Raw genomic sequence first — 17,368 nt, 5'->3', positions numbered from 1 at the left:
GACTTTATTCTGTCAAATATCCGATGTGGGACTTGAATTGCCTTTTTATTTATTCTGAAAATCCTCCCCTCAAACCAAGGACCTCGGAACTTTGGCTCTGATACCAATCTGTTGTAATGGACGTGAGAAGGAACAGATGCGGAAACAGATGAATAAAAGTGATGTAACTACGACACATATATTTAACGTGGTTCACCCTAAGGGCTACGTCCACGGGCAAAGAGAGATCTTATTATTGGAGGCGATATTGAGCTTACAAAGTGCAAGTTCAAGGTTACTTCGAATACAAGATATATATAGTAGCATCTCGCATCTAAAACCCTAGACTATACGGACTCATGGGCCTAAGCTCACGATCAGATGTAACATCCATAATAACTTGATGCAACGCTCTTGATGCAACCGAGTCGGTATAATGTACGTGATGTAACATCCATCTCCTAGATGTAACATCCAGATTCAAGGCATATTCGCAAAAGTAACAGCTTCAAGAAGCATCAATCTCTTTTGATTTTCTCTTCCTTTCCTCAGAACCAATCTCTCCATCACTCTTCCGCTTCTCTTCAACAACATTTTCACCTTTATTCTTCTTTCTCTCTCTTTCCTCCCTCTCTTGCTCCTCTTCCAACTTCACCGTCTCCTTCTTCTCCTCAACAACATCTTCTTCTTCTCATCCTCAAACCTTGCCTCGGTACATCTAATCTCTCTGTGGAAGCTCTTTAGCTCAGTGAACGCAGCGGAGGAGCGTCGGAGGTACGCGTCAACGTCTTGAGAGAAGCTTAGCCGCCTTTGAGAGAGAGATCGGTTTCTCAGTCGTTACTCTTCCCGTCACCGTCTTCATCGGAACTTAGCTCGAAGATCGGCAGTCAATCTCTCTAAGCGACTTAACACAACTATCGAAATCAAACGTTTAAAAAAGATTAAGTATAAGAAAATGAAATTTAAAAGAAAACTCAAAAAAAACACTATATATATATATTTAGAGTACGGCTTCAATTGGTGATCACAATTTAGGAAAAAAAATGGTGATGAATTTGTTGTTCCTCAAAACTGATACCAATTAAGTTGATCTTTATGTCAAATTAAGAAAATATGGACCCCACCATATTCCTCTATGTTCCTCATATATTGATGAATTAATGAAAAGTATTTTCCTCTTCTGAATTTGACGAGGAACGTTTGTTCCTCTATATTTATTTTTTTTTTTCAATTCAATTCCTTAAATGAAATTTTGTTCAACATTTATATGTTCATTTCATTCATTTTCATGGTTACCAATTGAAGCCTACATTTTTATCAATGAATTTACCTAAAAAATGAAATTTTCATCATTTTTATTCATATCTCCTTAAATTCCTCTCCCTCGAGAGACTGTAAACAATAGCTTAAAAGACATATTTAAAAAAAAAACAAGGAACAACTGTGTTCGGGTTAGTGATGATCCTAACATAATAAGATCCATCAAAGTCTTTCAATCTGTGGTAAATTTATCTACAAGTTTCTCTCTGCTTTGATATTTTCTTCACCTGGATTCTTTGAAGTTTCTTCTTGCTTCCCACGAAATACTTTAACTTCTCTTTACGTAGACTATCTCCAAAAAAAACTATATAACTTTAAATATAAAGTTTTTTGCTCTATAAAAAGAAATTTCAAAACTTAAAATTTAGAGTTTTAAGAAGTGAAATCTCCTATTTGAAGTTTCACTACTCAAAACTCTAAATTTGAAATTTCATCTTTTTATTTACATCTTGGTCGGTGTGCATCCTTGAGAAGGGTTCACCGTGCATGATTCAAGGTGGTATTGGGTATGGAGTTCATGAGACAAGTCTCAGCCATTCTCGGAGCTGGTGAAGCTATCCAACAAGGGGGAGGTGCGCATTCCAAAAAGGCGTTCACCCGTTCGGTCTGCCCATCAGTGGGCGGGCCATCCATCCGGGACAGAAGAGAACGATGGCACTTGTTACTTATAAATCACATTTATGATTCTTAAGTATTTTCTCATTCATCGTTTTAATCTTTAAAACTTTTGTATATCTTAAATATTTCAAATTTATTTTATAAATTTAAATTTTACAAAATTAAAAAAAATAAAATAAGATTTATAATATTTTTAAAGTAGAATTAGACAACAAGAATATTACAAAAGAAACTTAATATTTTTAAAAAAAAGAAGATACATGAAGACATAATTATTACACAAATTTAAACATTACAACAACACTAATAGTCTAGTAAATTTGCTCCAGAACTTCTAAAATATTTTACAAACAAATGTTGTATAATCAAGAATGGAGCATTAAGAAAGTAATTTTATGTAATAATTTGGTATTTTGCTTGTAGTTTAATATTTAATTATGTATTTTTATTTATAATTTTATATTTTAGTGAAAAAAATATTAATTAATATTACTACAATATTTTTATATAAGTGCTAGTTATTTATTAAAGTTTTATCGATTTATATTAATTATGACAAATATAAAGATCATAGTGTAAATTACAAATAATTTTGAAGTTAAATTTGAAATTTTGCTTTTGAAAAAGAACACTTGAAACTTCAAATATAGAATTTTGCAAACTCTATAATAGAGAATCTTTTGGAGATGTTCTTAGTGCGTAAATATAAAGTTTCAATGTCTTAGTTTTTTTGAAAAATAAATTAGGGCAGATGTGGAGTGAAACAAACCCATTGTCCCTTCCCAATAATCCCCCATTATGGTATCAAACTCCTTAGTATAATACAGTCACACATGAAAACTACACATTATAAAACAAACGACGTTCCGCGCCAGAAAAACCACTTGTAAATAATAAAGAAATCTATTTCTATTTGTCTTAGAGTTTGGTTGATTTGAAGAGCATGCTAACCCATTGTAAGATAAATGTCTTTAACATTATGTCAAAACAATATAAACTTGGAGCCACAAGATAAACGACAATTTAAGAAGAATTTAACACAGACCTTTAAGTATAAAAATTATTTTTGGATTAAATTGATAAATAAATCGGAAGCAAAAATTTTATTTTAGGGGTTTAAAGAGAGGAAACTTTAAATATAACAACATCTTATTATATAAGCTTGGTTCATAAAAGTTGCTAATTAACATTATCACGACACATGTCAATTATATATTTAAGATTGTGACCTGTGTTAATTTATCTTATAATTAAAAATATATATTAAGATATTAACAAAAACGAATTTTATGAAAAAGTAATTATTATTTAATAGTAATTTTTCATTTTTAAAATCCTAATCAAAAGATAATTACAAAATATTACTTGATAATAATTTTTCTTATAATATTGTGACATGTGTTTAAATATATAATGAAAGTTGCTAATTAACATGATCACGACACATGTCAATTATATATTTAAGATTGTGACATGTGTTAATTTATCTCATAATTAAAAATATATATTAAGATATTAACAAAAACGAATTTTATGAAAAAGTAATTATTATTTAATAGTAATTTTTCATTTTTAAAATCCTAATCAAAAGATAATTACAAAATATTATTTGATAATAATTTTTCTTCTAATATTGTGACATGTGTTTAAATATATAATGATTAAAATATATATAATAAGATAATAAAAACAAAATTTGAAAAAAAATAGCTTTAAAAATTATGTAATAGTAAACAATATTTATAAAATATTTAGTAGTAATTATTTTAGAAATTTTCCTTTTTCAAAATCCTAAAAAAATAGATTTGAAAATTTAATATAATTTTATTTTCAAAAATCTTAATGTTATAAAAGATTATATTAAGTTTGGTTCTTCAAAATTGCTAATTAACATGATTGTGACACATGAAAGTTATATATTTAAAAATTTGATATGTGTTAAACTATCTCATAATCAAAAATATATATACTAAAATAATAAAAACAATTTTTGTTAAAAATTAATTATAAATATTATTTAATAGTCTTATTATATAAAGTTTGGTTCTTCAAAGTTGCTAATTAACATGATCGCGATACATGAAAATTATATATTTAAGATTGTGACATGTATTAATCTATCTCATATTTAAAAATATATATATACTAAGATATTAACAAAAAACGAATTTTATAAAAAAATAATTATAAATATTATTTAATAGTAATTTCTATTTTTAAATTCCTAATCAAAAGATAATTGCAATGACTATTGTATAGTAATTTTTCTTCTAATATTGTAATATGTGTTTAAATATATAATGAGTAAAATATGTATAATAAGATAATAAAATGAACTTTTAAAAATGAATTTTAAAATTATTTAATAGTAAAAACAATTTAAAATATTTTTTAGTAGTGATAATTTTAGAAATTTTCCTTTTTAAAAATCATAAAAAGTTTATTTGAAAACAGTTTATTTAATATAATTTTCTTTTTCTAAAATCTTATGGAAAATATATTTATAAAAGATTATATTGAGCTTTGTTCTTCAATTGCTAATTAAAATGATTGTGACACGTGGCAGTTATATATTTAAAAATGTGATATGTGCTAAATTATCTCATAATTAAAAATATATAGTAAGATAGTAAGAACGTTGTTTGTTAAAAATTAATTTTAAATATTATTTAATAGTAATTTTACATTTTTTTAAATCTTAAAAAATATTATTGCAAAATATTATTTGATAGTAATTTTCTTTTTAATATTGTGACATGTGGTAGAATATCTCATGATTAAATAAATATATATATATATATATATATATAAACTAAGAAACTAAAAAACAAAATTAAAAAAAGTTTCAAAAATATTTAATAGTAATTTTTTTAGATAAATTACTTTCCTAAAATCCTAAAGAAAAAATATTTGTAAAATAATCTATTTAATAATAATTTTCCTTTTCTAAAATCCTAATGAAAATATAGTTGTGAACGATTATTTGATATTAATTTTCTTTTTAAATTTTTTATAGTAATTTCTATCTTGATCTTCACATGAAACTGATGTTGAGTTTTAAAATATATATATAATTGTGATGCTGCGGTATGTTAGTTATTGCCACAGTTATATTTAATTAGGCGTTTGTACATATAGATGTTACGATGTTGTATGTAAGTTAATGGGGGAAGTTAGTGTGACTATTATGCTTAGGTATGATTATGTTTATGTGTGTTTGTTATTATTGATATATAAAATTGGTTATACTGTTGTAAGTCATGCTACTAAAGAATTTAAATCAAAGAGAAGGGCTTTGCAATGGAACAAGATTACTAAAAACTCGCCTAGACAACATGATTATTGAAGTAGAAATCCTAACCAAAAATTATGTGAAAAAAATGAATTTTTATTCATAGAATAAATCTCATACAAACAGATGCAAGATGACTTTCAAAGTGAAAAGACCATAATTCCCTACACGAATTTGCTATGCAATGAATATCAACAAGAGTTAAGGTTAAAGCTTAAAAAGTTGGTCTATATTTGCCAAGTCCACTCTTACAATTATACGCCGCACTACTACGAAGAATCACTACAACTACAGAGCTTCCAATTTTTAAAATATAACGATAATAGTGTTCTACAAAATATTATATATCAAGAAATTTTCAATAGTATATGATATATAGGAAAAGAGGTTAAAGTCATGATGCTTAAGTAAACAAATTTGATGTTTTATCTAGCAATATATTTGATATTTAGATGACTATCAAAAATACATATTGATTGGTGTTGTGTAACATTTATATTTTGAATTTTGTTGTTTTTAATGTATCTTAAACAATATAAACAATATAGAGAGTACAGTTTTATATGTATTTACTAAAATTAAAAAACTAATATACTATTTAAAACACCATAATTATTGAAATAGAAATACTAATCAAAATTTATGTAAGGAAACATATTATTATTACAAAAGTAATTCACCAATATATACTGAAAAATTCAAGAACTAATATGAAAAAAAAGATTTTCATTCTTTTAATGTATTCATGAAATTAAACATCAAATAAAATCTGTGCAACGCATAGGTCCATATCTAATATATATATAATAATGTTCAGAAAAAAAAAACATATATATACATATATAACAAATGTCAAAAATTGAAAGTGAAAAACAGGCGTTATCATATTAAGTGAACATGTATCGAGCTGCCTTGACAAAAACAACAAAAAGGATTAAGAACAAAGCCCAGTCCAGCCCAGTACAGCCCAAACCAGACAAATTGTTTGTATAAAAACGGTTTGGATTGGTTTATATTCTAGGCTTTACGTATTCTGTAAGTAACTTATTGCTGCTGCTCTCGACTCGACTCTTTACCGGGAAAATACACAGCCGCAGTTTTTCAATGGCCGACAAAGCTAATTTATTGGGTAAACGAAAGGCGGAGGATGGTTTTAAGACAGAACCGGTTCTGAGGAGACATAAGGAGAAAGTAAAATTGCACAAACGCAAAGATTATAAGAACTGGCATTTCTTATTAGATTTAGAAACTCTCTCGAAACTAAACCTTTCAATGTGTTTCTCTTGATGGAACATCTCTCCATGAGAACTCTTTATATAGGACGAAGCTACATCTTTTCTTAATAATAATATGGAAACATTCTTAAGCTCGATATGTTTTTTTTTTGCTTAACCCATCAAACTTCACTTTAATGAGTTAACTTGCTCGTCAAGTTAATTGGAATTATCCAACAATTTCCCCTTTAATTCCAACTTGAATCTCATGTATGTTGATCTTCTGAACTCCGATGAACTTCCATAAACCGTTAATAGGTGCATCGCATTTCTTCGATACGATGTTGTATCAATCTCAGGCTCCTCCTCTGCCTTTGATATTTTCAAACTCGTGTCCATCAGAACGTGAGTATAGTTACATGACTCCATCTTCGTCTTGACAAGTATACCTTGCGCGTATCCTCCTTGCTTGATTCGAATGCCATCAGCTCATTGCGTTACTTCTATACCAAGATAGTATGTAAGCTTCCTGAGGTCTGACATCTCAAATCTTCTTGACATATCATCTTTGAATTGCTTGATAACGTTGAGCGAACTCCCTGTTACAAACAAGTCATCAACGTATATAGCTATGATCAGAAGCTCCCCCTTATGTTTCTTTTGATATACCGCATGTTCCATGGTGCACTTCGTGAACTCCATCTCCTTTAGAACACAGTCGAGTTTGATGTTCCAAGCTCTCGGAGCAACTGGTGCAAACACTTCGTCGAAGTTTATGCCTTGTTGTTGCACTTAGCCTTTTGCAACTAGCCTTGCTTTGTATTTGATCACCGTTCCATCTGCAATCCTCTTGATCTTATAGATCCACTTCAAACCTATCGGTTTCACACCTGCCGGCTTCTTGACGAGCTTCCAGGTCTTGTTTTTGATGATAGATTCGATCTATGCCTTCATTGCATCGATCCAAGCTTGTATCACTGTAGTTTCGATGTAACTTTCTGGTTCACCATCGATGGTGAGCAAGAGTCTACCACCTTCAACTTCGGCGAGTAGAATGTAATCATCGAACCGCTTTGGTTTTCTGATGTTACGGCCATATCTCGATGTTACATGCTGGTCTTCGTTTGCATCGTTGTTCTCTGCTACTTGTTCTTGTTCACTTGCATCTACAACTTCTTCTTCTTCATTATTGTTATGCTCTTCGTGGGGTTGGTGATCTTGATGCTCATCACCATCTCCTTCTTCTGTAACATAGATATGAGGAAGTTTGAAAGTTCCCGGTTCATCGTTTGTAGTCATTGTTGTTGTAGACCAATCCCAACTCTTCTTCTCATCGAAGATTACGTCTCAACTAACAATAATCTTCTTCGTGACAGGATCATAGAGCCTATAAGCTTTTGAACCAAGCTTTGTCCCGAGATTGATCACCATCCTTGATCGATCATCGAGCTTTCTGAGATGTGGAGCATTGATTTTTGCAAAAGCGATGCAGCCGAAGATCCTTAGATGCTCAATGTTTGGTTTCCTAACAAATAAGCCTATCAAACCTTAGAGTAGTCCTTCTTGGTCTTGTCTGAAGCTTCTCCTCCTTTGTTATGACCATCAGAACCATTAGACCTTCCTCGTCCTCTTCCTCTTCCACCATAACCTCTACATCTTCCTCTTCGTCGCGAGTTGTTATGGCTTCCATTACCTTGCATATCATTCTTTCCAAACATGAGCTTCGATTGACCTTCATCTTGGGTTTCTTCTTTTATGCGTTCTTCGAAAGCCTTCAATCTCCCAACAATATCTTCAAAGCCCGTTGAATTTAGATCCAACACTTGTTCTAACGAAGCTATGATGTGAATGAACTTCGTTCTTGGAAGTCCCTTCAAAAACTTCTTTACCATCTGCGATGCTTCCATTATGTCTCCTAACGCGGGTGCTCTCAATGCTAAGCCTGAAAGTTTTCCTGCGTAGTCATCCACCGTGTATGTGTCTAGGATCTTCAGTTTGTCGAACTCAGACATCAAAGTCTGTAACCTCGCTTCTCTCACGCGATCATCACCTAGGTTACGAGATTTGATAGCTTACCAAATCTTCTTCGATGTATCATGTTCTCCTATCTGAAGTATTAGCGCTTCCGGGACTGATTGAAAGATTAGAGCAATCGCCATATTGTTCCTTTTTGCATCATCGCTCCCTAGATCAATCGTATCCCAAACATAGTATAAACGAAGCATCACTTTCATTCGCATCGACCATACGGTATAGTTGGTCGATGATAGCATCAAACATCATCTCAAGACCTTTATCACGTCCTTGAGAATTTTATTGTCTCCCATATTTTGATCGAGTTACAACTCCTCTTGTAAACGATCTTCGTAACCTGGAGCTCTGATACCAATTAAAGTTGCACAAACACAAAGATTATAAGAACTAGCACTTACTTCTTATTAGATTTAGAAACTTTCTCAAAACTAAACCTCTTAATGTGTTTCTCTTGATGGAACATCTCTCCATGAGAACTCTTTATATAAGACGAAGCTACATCTTTTCCTAATAATAATATGGAAACATTTTTAAGCTCGATATGTTTTCATTTTTGCTTAACCCATCAAACTTTACTTTAATAAGTTAACTTGCTCCTCAAGTTAATTGGAATTATCCAACAGAAAGAGACGAGGAAAGGATTAGCTGACAGTCTCCAAGGAACAACAGGAGAGTTGTCGGAGACAAAGTCCGATGATTCTAATTTAATCTCAGAAAAGGAGGTAAAGATCTGTTTTTGGTTGACACTTTATGTTAGAATCTTGTTCTTATACTACTCTTTGTGTTGCTCAAAAAAAAAAATACTACTCTTTGTAACAGGAGGAGGAGGAGGAGACAGTGGAAGGACTTGATGAAACTCCTGAGGTATGAATTATCTTCGAAAAAAACATGTACTTACTCTGGGGGGATGCAAAAGCTTATTATGTCCTTTTTTTTTCTCGTGCTTGTAAACAATTCAGGAATTTGCCCGGATCCTCTTTGTTGCAAATCTCTCTCCCCAAACTGAAACTTCAGATATGTAAGTAGCACATTTGACTTCCCCTCTGCAAGTTTTTTTCATGACTGACAATTTTTTGTTTTTTCCTTGCAGCATTGATTTCTTCAAAGATGTCGGACAAGTCGTGCGTGTTCGCCTTGTGCCAAACTGGCGGGGCAAGCATGTGGGTTATGGTTTTGTTGAATTTGCTTCTTCTAACCAAGCAAAGATGGTGAGAGTTGTTTTTTTAAGTAGTCCTGATGAAAAAAAAAAGTAAGTAGGATTTCTGATTAAAATCTTTTGTTACCGTAGGCGCTGGAAAAGAAGAACCGTCAATATTTGAATTATAGCAAGATTATTCTAGATGAAGCTCCCGATTTTGTTGAGGTACCTACTTCTTCTTCTTCTTATTATCTTCAATATATATATCACTAGGATTGGCCCGTAGGACGGGATATAATTTACTTGTAATCAAGATTATTATTTTTTATATGATTTATACTTTGTGTTTTAGTTTTACATTTGCAAGAGATGTATATGAGATATACTATTTTCTTAATTTAAAATTAAACAAAAAAACTAATTTTTACTATTAGCATAATTTATCTCTCTCTCTCTCTATTCACACTACGGACGTGTTAGTAACCAAAAATACATAAATATATCAGTTAAAGAGTATTTCAAAATGTTTAGCTTACTTAAAATTTAAGGTGATATTAATTTTTATTGTGTATGTTTTGTTATTCTTGTTATAGATCATGATCATCTTAATATTAAAATGTTCATGAATACATAATAGTTTTTCATATTTTCTTTGTTTATTCTACTGTAATTATGATAATTTTGATAATAAGTAAAATAATTTTTAATACAAAAATCTTAGATTATATTTTTTATTATGAATATTTTTAAAATTTATGTCTTTGATATTATATTATTAATTATGTGCTAAAATATTATTTTAGGTTGATGTCCAATGAAACATTATTTTCATATATATATATATTTGAAACTATTGTTTTTCATATCGTATTAGTTCTAGTTGTTTTTATCCGAAATAGGAGGTGCGGTTGGATGAATTTTCTTTCAAATGTGTCAACACTGTGATTGTTTTTTTATTATGTTAGCATGTGTCATTTGTCGAGAAGAGAGTACATATGTTATGAGAAGTGAGTGTTCTAAATAAGGCATAAGTACAATGCTTCAATTTCATGTAAGAACATGTTTAGTATTCCATACCCAGCTCATTCGTCCACCGTCCTCATTTTATTGTGATATATGCAGACTCAAACTTGGAAGTATAATAAGAAAAATGCATTCTATGTATATATCAAAACTCAGCCAATTTTGGAGACACATAAACAACCAAGTTACAATAGAATTCACAATCCAGTAGTCGGTATGGAAAAGATGTAATTGAAGTATACTCACAAATCACAATCATGCATACTCACACATGATTCTATATCCATAAATGTCTGCACTAACTGTTGTATTCTTGAGATCAGAGCCAACAACCATTTAGGGAGCCACAGTAATGAAAAATCAACACCAAGATGTTGGAAATTATTATGAGCTAAAGATAAATAGATCTTTAAAAAAAATGTTTTACTAAAAAAAGTTATCTCTCCTCTTCTATCGTCTTCCTCTTTTCTCTTCTTCTCTGTTTATTCTGTTTCTCATCTCATTTTTTCTGTTTCTTATCATTTTCTGTCACAATCCGTCAAGTACAACAATGAACTTAACAAATATTTTTTCATTACCTTTTTGTGTTGTTTATTAAAAGAAATGAACTGATGATTTTTTTGGAAGAAAATCTTCATATTTATAATGGAGGATTAACACAAAGGAATGAATGAAGAGATTCATTGAATGTGAGATCGTGTGAGAAGTAGAGAGTAGGTATTAATGTGAATGTTAATAAAGATGCATGAACCAAGTTAATTTCCGTAACGGCTCCAGATTAAAGAAGTCTATTCGGCTTCCGACTGACATTGATCGGAATCGTTCGTCACCGGTGAAACCGTTGGATTTCTATTGACAGCTGACTGAACAGGAATTCTTGCTCGACGGCCACTTTGAAAGCGGCACTTTCCCTAAGTTTCGTATGTATTTGGACCGTAGTAAACACATAAAACCCATTAAACCCATTAAATTCAAGAATTAATGAAACATTGACTTTTGATTGACCGTGACACGTGTCATCACCAAAGACTCCGAATTAGTGACATAAAATCTGATGTGGATGGCTTAGGAGTGAAAGAAACTCTTCTTTATATATAGATAGATATATAGATAGATGTCATTGCTTACAACTAATAGAAAAGTTAACGTTTCAGGAAGCTGCCGTACCAATAAAGACTCTGTTTATTGCCGGTTTCTCTCGCCATTCAACTGAAATATCAGATATGTAAGTAGAACCTTTTAAATTCATTTTCCTGCCACTTTTTTTTTTCATTTGCTAATAATTTTATCCTCCATTTTTGACAGCATCGACTTCTTCAAAGATGTTGGACAAGTTGTTCGTGTTCGACTTGATATCAACCACAGAGGCAAGCTTGTTGGCTGTGGCTATGTTGAGTTTGCTTCTGCCAACCAGGCAAATAAGGTGAGAGTATATGTTTATATTAAATTGAAAAAGATATTCAAGTTTATAACCATTTGCTGATTTAATCTTCTGCACTTGTAGGCCCTGCAAAATAACAAGGGTGAATATTTGCACGATCGCAAGATTTTTCTTGCTGATTGCAGTGGAGCTAGTTTCCTTCCACCCAAGTAAATAAGTTGATTTTTTGTTTCTATTTCTTAGAAGTTTTTGATGCCATTACTACAAGTGTTTTAACTCTACTATTTCTTTTTTCTTTTGTTAATTAGGTTTTGTGTAGACCACAAGGTTTGGTAAGTTTAGCATCTTGAGTTTTGTTTCACATTGACTGAATTCTTTGGAATGATCTAAAGGAAGAGTGTTCTTGATACTGTTGCAGGTACGAAGAAGAAGATTACCTTCAAGAAGAAAGCCTTCCGTTAGACTCTATCCAAGATGTGGCGGCAATGGAAGAAGAGCCTGACGAAACTCCCCATTCTGCTAATAAGGTACTTATTCTCTGAATCTACTTGGCTTTGCTGTTATTGCAAAGCTATAAATCCCTTTTCTCCTCATAGTCGTGCTTGCTGCTTGTTAATTTCAGGAAGTACTCCTTATTGCCAATCTTTCTCCCCAAACAACTAAAACAGAACAGATGTAAGTAGCACTTTTGATATCCTTCTTCTCGGAGCAAGTTCAAGTTTTTCATGACTGATGATATTTCATCCTCAGCATCCGTTTCTTCGAAGATGTTGGAAGTGTTGTTTCTGTTCGCCTTATTGTAGACCACGAGTGTAAGTATGTGGGCTATGGCTTTGTTGAATTTGATTCTTCTTACGAAGCAGAGAAGGTAAGTATTTTGTAAGTAGTCAATTTGAAATTTTAACACTTATGATTAAATCTTTTATTATACTGTAGGCTCTGAAAGAGATGAATGGTGAATATTTGCATAATCACAAGATTCTGTTGATGAGAGGACTTGATGAAACTCCCCATTCTCTTGAGGTACGTACCCCCTCTTATTGTCAATTCCAAATGTGTCCAGCGGCTTACAAGGAAGAAACACTTTTGGCGTTTAATCACACAACTGTTGCCACAAAGTAGAAATATGACTTATTCTGTGTTGTGCAATTGAAGTCCTTTTCTCCTTAAAGAGTTTTGATGACACGCTAATTGGCTGTTATTTTCAGGAAGCTGCCACTGTAAGAAATAAGACGCTCTTAGTTGCCAATCTCTCTAGTCAAACCAAAATATCAGATATGTGAGTAGGACCTCAAATTACCACGGGGGAATTTTGTTCGTGACTTATATTTTGTTCTCCCTTTTTACAGCATCAATTTCTTTAAAGATGTTGGAGAAGTTGTTCATGTTCGACTTAATGTAGACAGCGTCTTATTCATGTCCGAACTAAGAGTTTCTGAGAAAATACATACCCCAACTTTTACTGCATGTCAAAATATACCTTCACTAATCAAAAATTTGAAATTCATGTCTGAACTAGGGGTCGATAAACAAATACATATCTCAACTCTTATTGCATGTCAAAACATACCTTAACTAATCAAAAATTTGAAATTCATGTCTGAACTAGGGGTCGATAAACAAATACATATCTCAACTCTTATTGCATGTCAAAACATACCTTAACTAATCAAAAATTTGAAATTTATGCCTAGTCTTTAGAAGTCAACTATAATCCTAATCTATACTATTATTTGCAAAGTAATTTTTTGCAACGGAGCTCTCACGTTAAAAATTAGAGTGCCTAAAGTCTATGTTACCCTTAATGAATTTTTATATATATTCTATTATATAATAAAATGAATTTTATTTGTGAAATAATTTTTCGCAATGGAGCTCTCACGTTAAAAAATTAGAGTGGCTAAAGTCTATGTTACCCTTAATGAATTTTTATATATATATTATATTATATAATAAAATGAATTTTATTTTAAAATCTTATATATTTTTTTAAAATAATTATGATGATTCTTCTATATTATGGTGTTATCTTAAAATAATATTTTACTATTATAAAAGTAAAAGAATTAAAAAGTGATTTTTTACAATATTATATTTTTTTTAAAATAAGATAATTCTTATATATTGTGTTGTTTTCTTGATGTAAATATTTCTAATATAAGAGTTAAATATTAAGATGTAAAATCATTTATAATTAATATATTAATCAAACAAATTATTTGTATAAATATATATTTAAAAATATTTATAATATGTGAGTGTTTTTCAAGACAATAATAAGCACATATATTTTAATAATAATTGTCAAATGTGAATAATTTGTTGTTTGATTTAAACTTTTTGAGATCTTATATTTTTTTAAAAAATTTAATATTGCAAAAAAATTACTTCTCTTAATTTTTTTACTTATATAATAGTAAAATATTACTTTAAGATAACAACACAATATATAAGAATGATCTTATATTTTTTTAAAAAATTTAATATTGCAAAAAAATTACTTCTCTTAATTTTTTTACTTATATAATAGTAAAATATTACTTTAAGATAACAACACAATATATAAGAATCATCATAATTTTTTTTAAAAATATATATAAGATTTTTAATATAAAACTTTTTTTATTATATAATAGAATATATATAAAAATTCATTAAGGATAACATAGACTTTAGCCTCTGTAATTTTTAACGTGAGAGTTCCGTTGCGAAAAATTATTTTGCAAATAATAGTATAGATTGGGATTAGCGTTGACTTCTAAAGACTAGGTATAAATTTCAAATTTTTGATTAGTTAAGGTATGTTTTGGCATGCAATAAGAGTTGAGATATGTATTTTTTTATCGACCCCTAGTTCAGGCATGAATTTCAAATTTTTTATTAGTGAAAGTATGTTTTGACATGCAGTAAAAGTCGGGGTATGTATTTTTTCATCGACCCCTAGTTTGGGCATGAATAACCCGTTTCTCCCCTTACCGGGAAAGGCTTTGTTGAGTTTGCTTCTGCTAACGAGGCAATGAAGGTGAGATGAAAAGAGTGTATTTAATTAGTATGAAAGTAACAATTGCTGATTAGATCTCTTAATTTACTATTAAGGCGCTGGAAAAGAAGAACTGTGAATATTTGAACAGTAGCGATGTTGTACTTGCTGTTTTTGAGACACCTCCATGCCACCGACGACCCAAGTAAGTTTACTGTCCATGTAACTTATCGCTCGGGTTTTGATGCATTCACAAGATTAACACTGTTATTTATTATTATTTGTTTTGACAATTAGGTATTGCATAGATCACAAGGTTTGGTAAGTGATTTAACTATATTTACATCCTTGAGTTTTGTTAGCAAGAGAACATAGGGTAGAGGCAATCCCCACGACTCTCTCTCTCCACCTTATCTCCAACAAAAAGCGACTTCTAAGGCTCTGCTTCCTCCGGCCCGGATGGCGCGTGGCGGCGCGTACCGGTGCCCGGAGGCCCCTCCGTTCTGGTTTTTCCTTTTTGTCATGCTGCCGCTCCGTCTGTCCTGCTCTCCTCCGATATGCTCGTCGTCCTGGGTTAGGGTTTGAGGTCGGAGATCTGATCCGCTGAAGAGGAGCGTCGTTTCCGGCGGTCAATCAGCTCTCTCTGGGTCTACGGCGAGGAGGTCGAGAGGCAGGTGGGAGTTGCAGTCGGCTTTTTGGGGTTTGTGTGAGATCGATTTTCTCCTCCGATCTCGTCACGCATTATCGGTACGCGAGGCGAGGAACGGTGGGTCTTCTTTTGGATCTGTGGTGGTTTGCCGCTTCTGGTCTAGAGGGTCCTTTGGCTCGGATGGGTGGTTCTCGTCGGTTCGCCGATTCATATTGCTTCTCTCCTTAGTCGAGGTGTGTGCTGGTGGGTCTCATTACCATGGCGGCGAGTTTGTGATCTGGAGCACGCAGGCGGGTTGGTGCTCGAGGTCTGTGGCCGTCTCGCGTAAGTATTGTCAGCGGTTTAAAAGGCGGTCGTCTATGCTGCTTCGGTGGCTGCTCGCAAGGCTTCCCCACCTTCTGTTCTTCTCTTCGCGGTCCCTATTCTGTGGTCTCGGTTGCAGCAGCACCAATTTCAGTCTGTCGGTTCTCGGCAACTACGGGCATTTGGTGGCCCTCGTGTCTTTGGCCGCCTCACTCAATGCTCGGTCTTCGCTCACATCCCAGCATCACAGAGGTTTGTTTGAGCTCTTGTGGTGGTGTTGCATGACAATTGTGTGCAGGTCGGGCTCGGGGTAGGGAGTACAGGGTTTGCGGCACTGGTTTACTCGGAACGGCATCTTGTGCAGGTCGTCTCCGGGCTTAATAAATGCTCGACTTGGTTGTTGCGGGTGCTAGGATTTCTCTGTGGCTGTATATTCTTGCAGGCGGGTGCTTTGAAGCCCTCGGCGAGCTGTTTTTGGTTGGGCCATTACGTTTAAGAGCGGATCACCGGGGAGGCCAAAATTACCGGGATCTCGACTCTCGGTTGAACTTGGCTCATCCTTTTGCGGCAAGCTGTTGGTGCGGACTAGGTCGAGTCTCGGAGTTTCAGTTGTGGTTGTTCTGTCTGCCTCGTTATAGTTAGATTGTGGCTGTGTTTAGATTTTTATTTTTGTTCTCCGTTTCTTGTCGTCTCTGTAATTCTGTCAAAAACGAAAAACCTTGGTAACAATATCTTAACATTTTTACCAAAAAAAAAAAAAAACATAGGGTAGAGGCTTTTTTTTGGTATCTACATGAAAAGATGACAAGAGCTCTATTGATATTCCCAGGTACCAAGACTACCTTCAACGAGAAAGCCTTGAGATAAAAGAAGATGTGGCGGCAGTGGAAAAAGGACTTGATGAAACCTTCGCCGAAAAAGCCTTTGTGGTCAGAAGCCCAAACCCATTCTGAATGAAAAGAAGATGATGCATTATGGTAAGAAGACTACCTTCTCTGACGACGAGTGAAAGAAGATGAAGATGCTCTACTTATTTTATATGTAATGTAAGATTTCTTTCATCCTTGGATGCTCTACTTTAGTTCGCCATTGCATTCTCAAGAACTTCACATTGGATAATGTATATGAAACAAATGTTCTGCTATGTATAGACAAAAAAAATGCATGTAAACTTACATACCAGACGATCTGATGATCATCTGTCCTTGCAGTAATTTAGTTGAACTGAACTGGACTACTAAATCCTCCTTCCTTGATACACAGAACTTTAACTCCATAGCAATTATGCGTTTCAAGCATCAGACACTTTCAAGAGCCTAAACAGAAGTTAGTTCTTACATAAAAAAACATGAGACTTGAAGATCCAAATTCTAAAAGCTTGCAACTTTGCAATCAAGAATCTTCCAGATATAGTAACGGTACAGAGGGCAATAACTC

At 32.5% G+C, this 17,368-nt stretch overlaps 1 protein-coding gene across 1 annotated transcript; it reads left to right on the top strand.

Annotated features, from left to right (window-relative positions):
• Positions 1-8,512: 8,512 nt before the first annotated feature.
• Positions 8,513-16,884, top strand: LOC106323328 (nucleolin-like). The gene is made up of 19 exons (XM_013761471.1): positions 8,513-8,536; positions 9,081-9,179; positions 9,277-9,321; positions 9,417-9,475; positions 9,548-9,665; positions 9,746-9,820; positions 11,773-11,843; positions 11,924-12,041; positions 12,123-12,208; positions 12,308-12,331; positions 12,418-12,526; positions 12,622-12,674; positions 12,750-12,867; positions 12,936-13,022; positions 13,208-13,278; positions 16,071-16,183; positions 16,230-16,295; positions 16,374-16,545; positions 16,761-16,884. The coding sequence occupies exons 1-19, from the start codon at positions 8,513-8,515 to the stop codon at positions 16,882-16,884; spliced, it is 1,632 nt and encodes a 543-aa protein (XP_013616925.1).
• Positions 16,885-17,368: the final 484 nt, after the last annotated feature.

The sequence above is a fragment of the Brassica oleracea genome, chromosome C2 (genome assembly GCF_000695525.1).
Source record: "Brassica oleracea var. oleracea cultivar TO1000 chromosome C2, BOL, whole genome shotgun sequence".
Classification (NCBI taxonomy): Eukaryota; Viridiplantae; Streptophyta; class Magnoliopsida; order Brassicales; family Brassicaceae; genus Brassica; species Brassica oleracea.
Note: the sequence above shows the minus strand (reverse complement) of the source record. Positions and strands in the feature narration are given on the sequence as shown.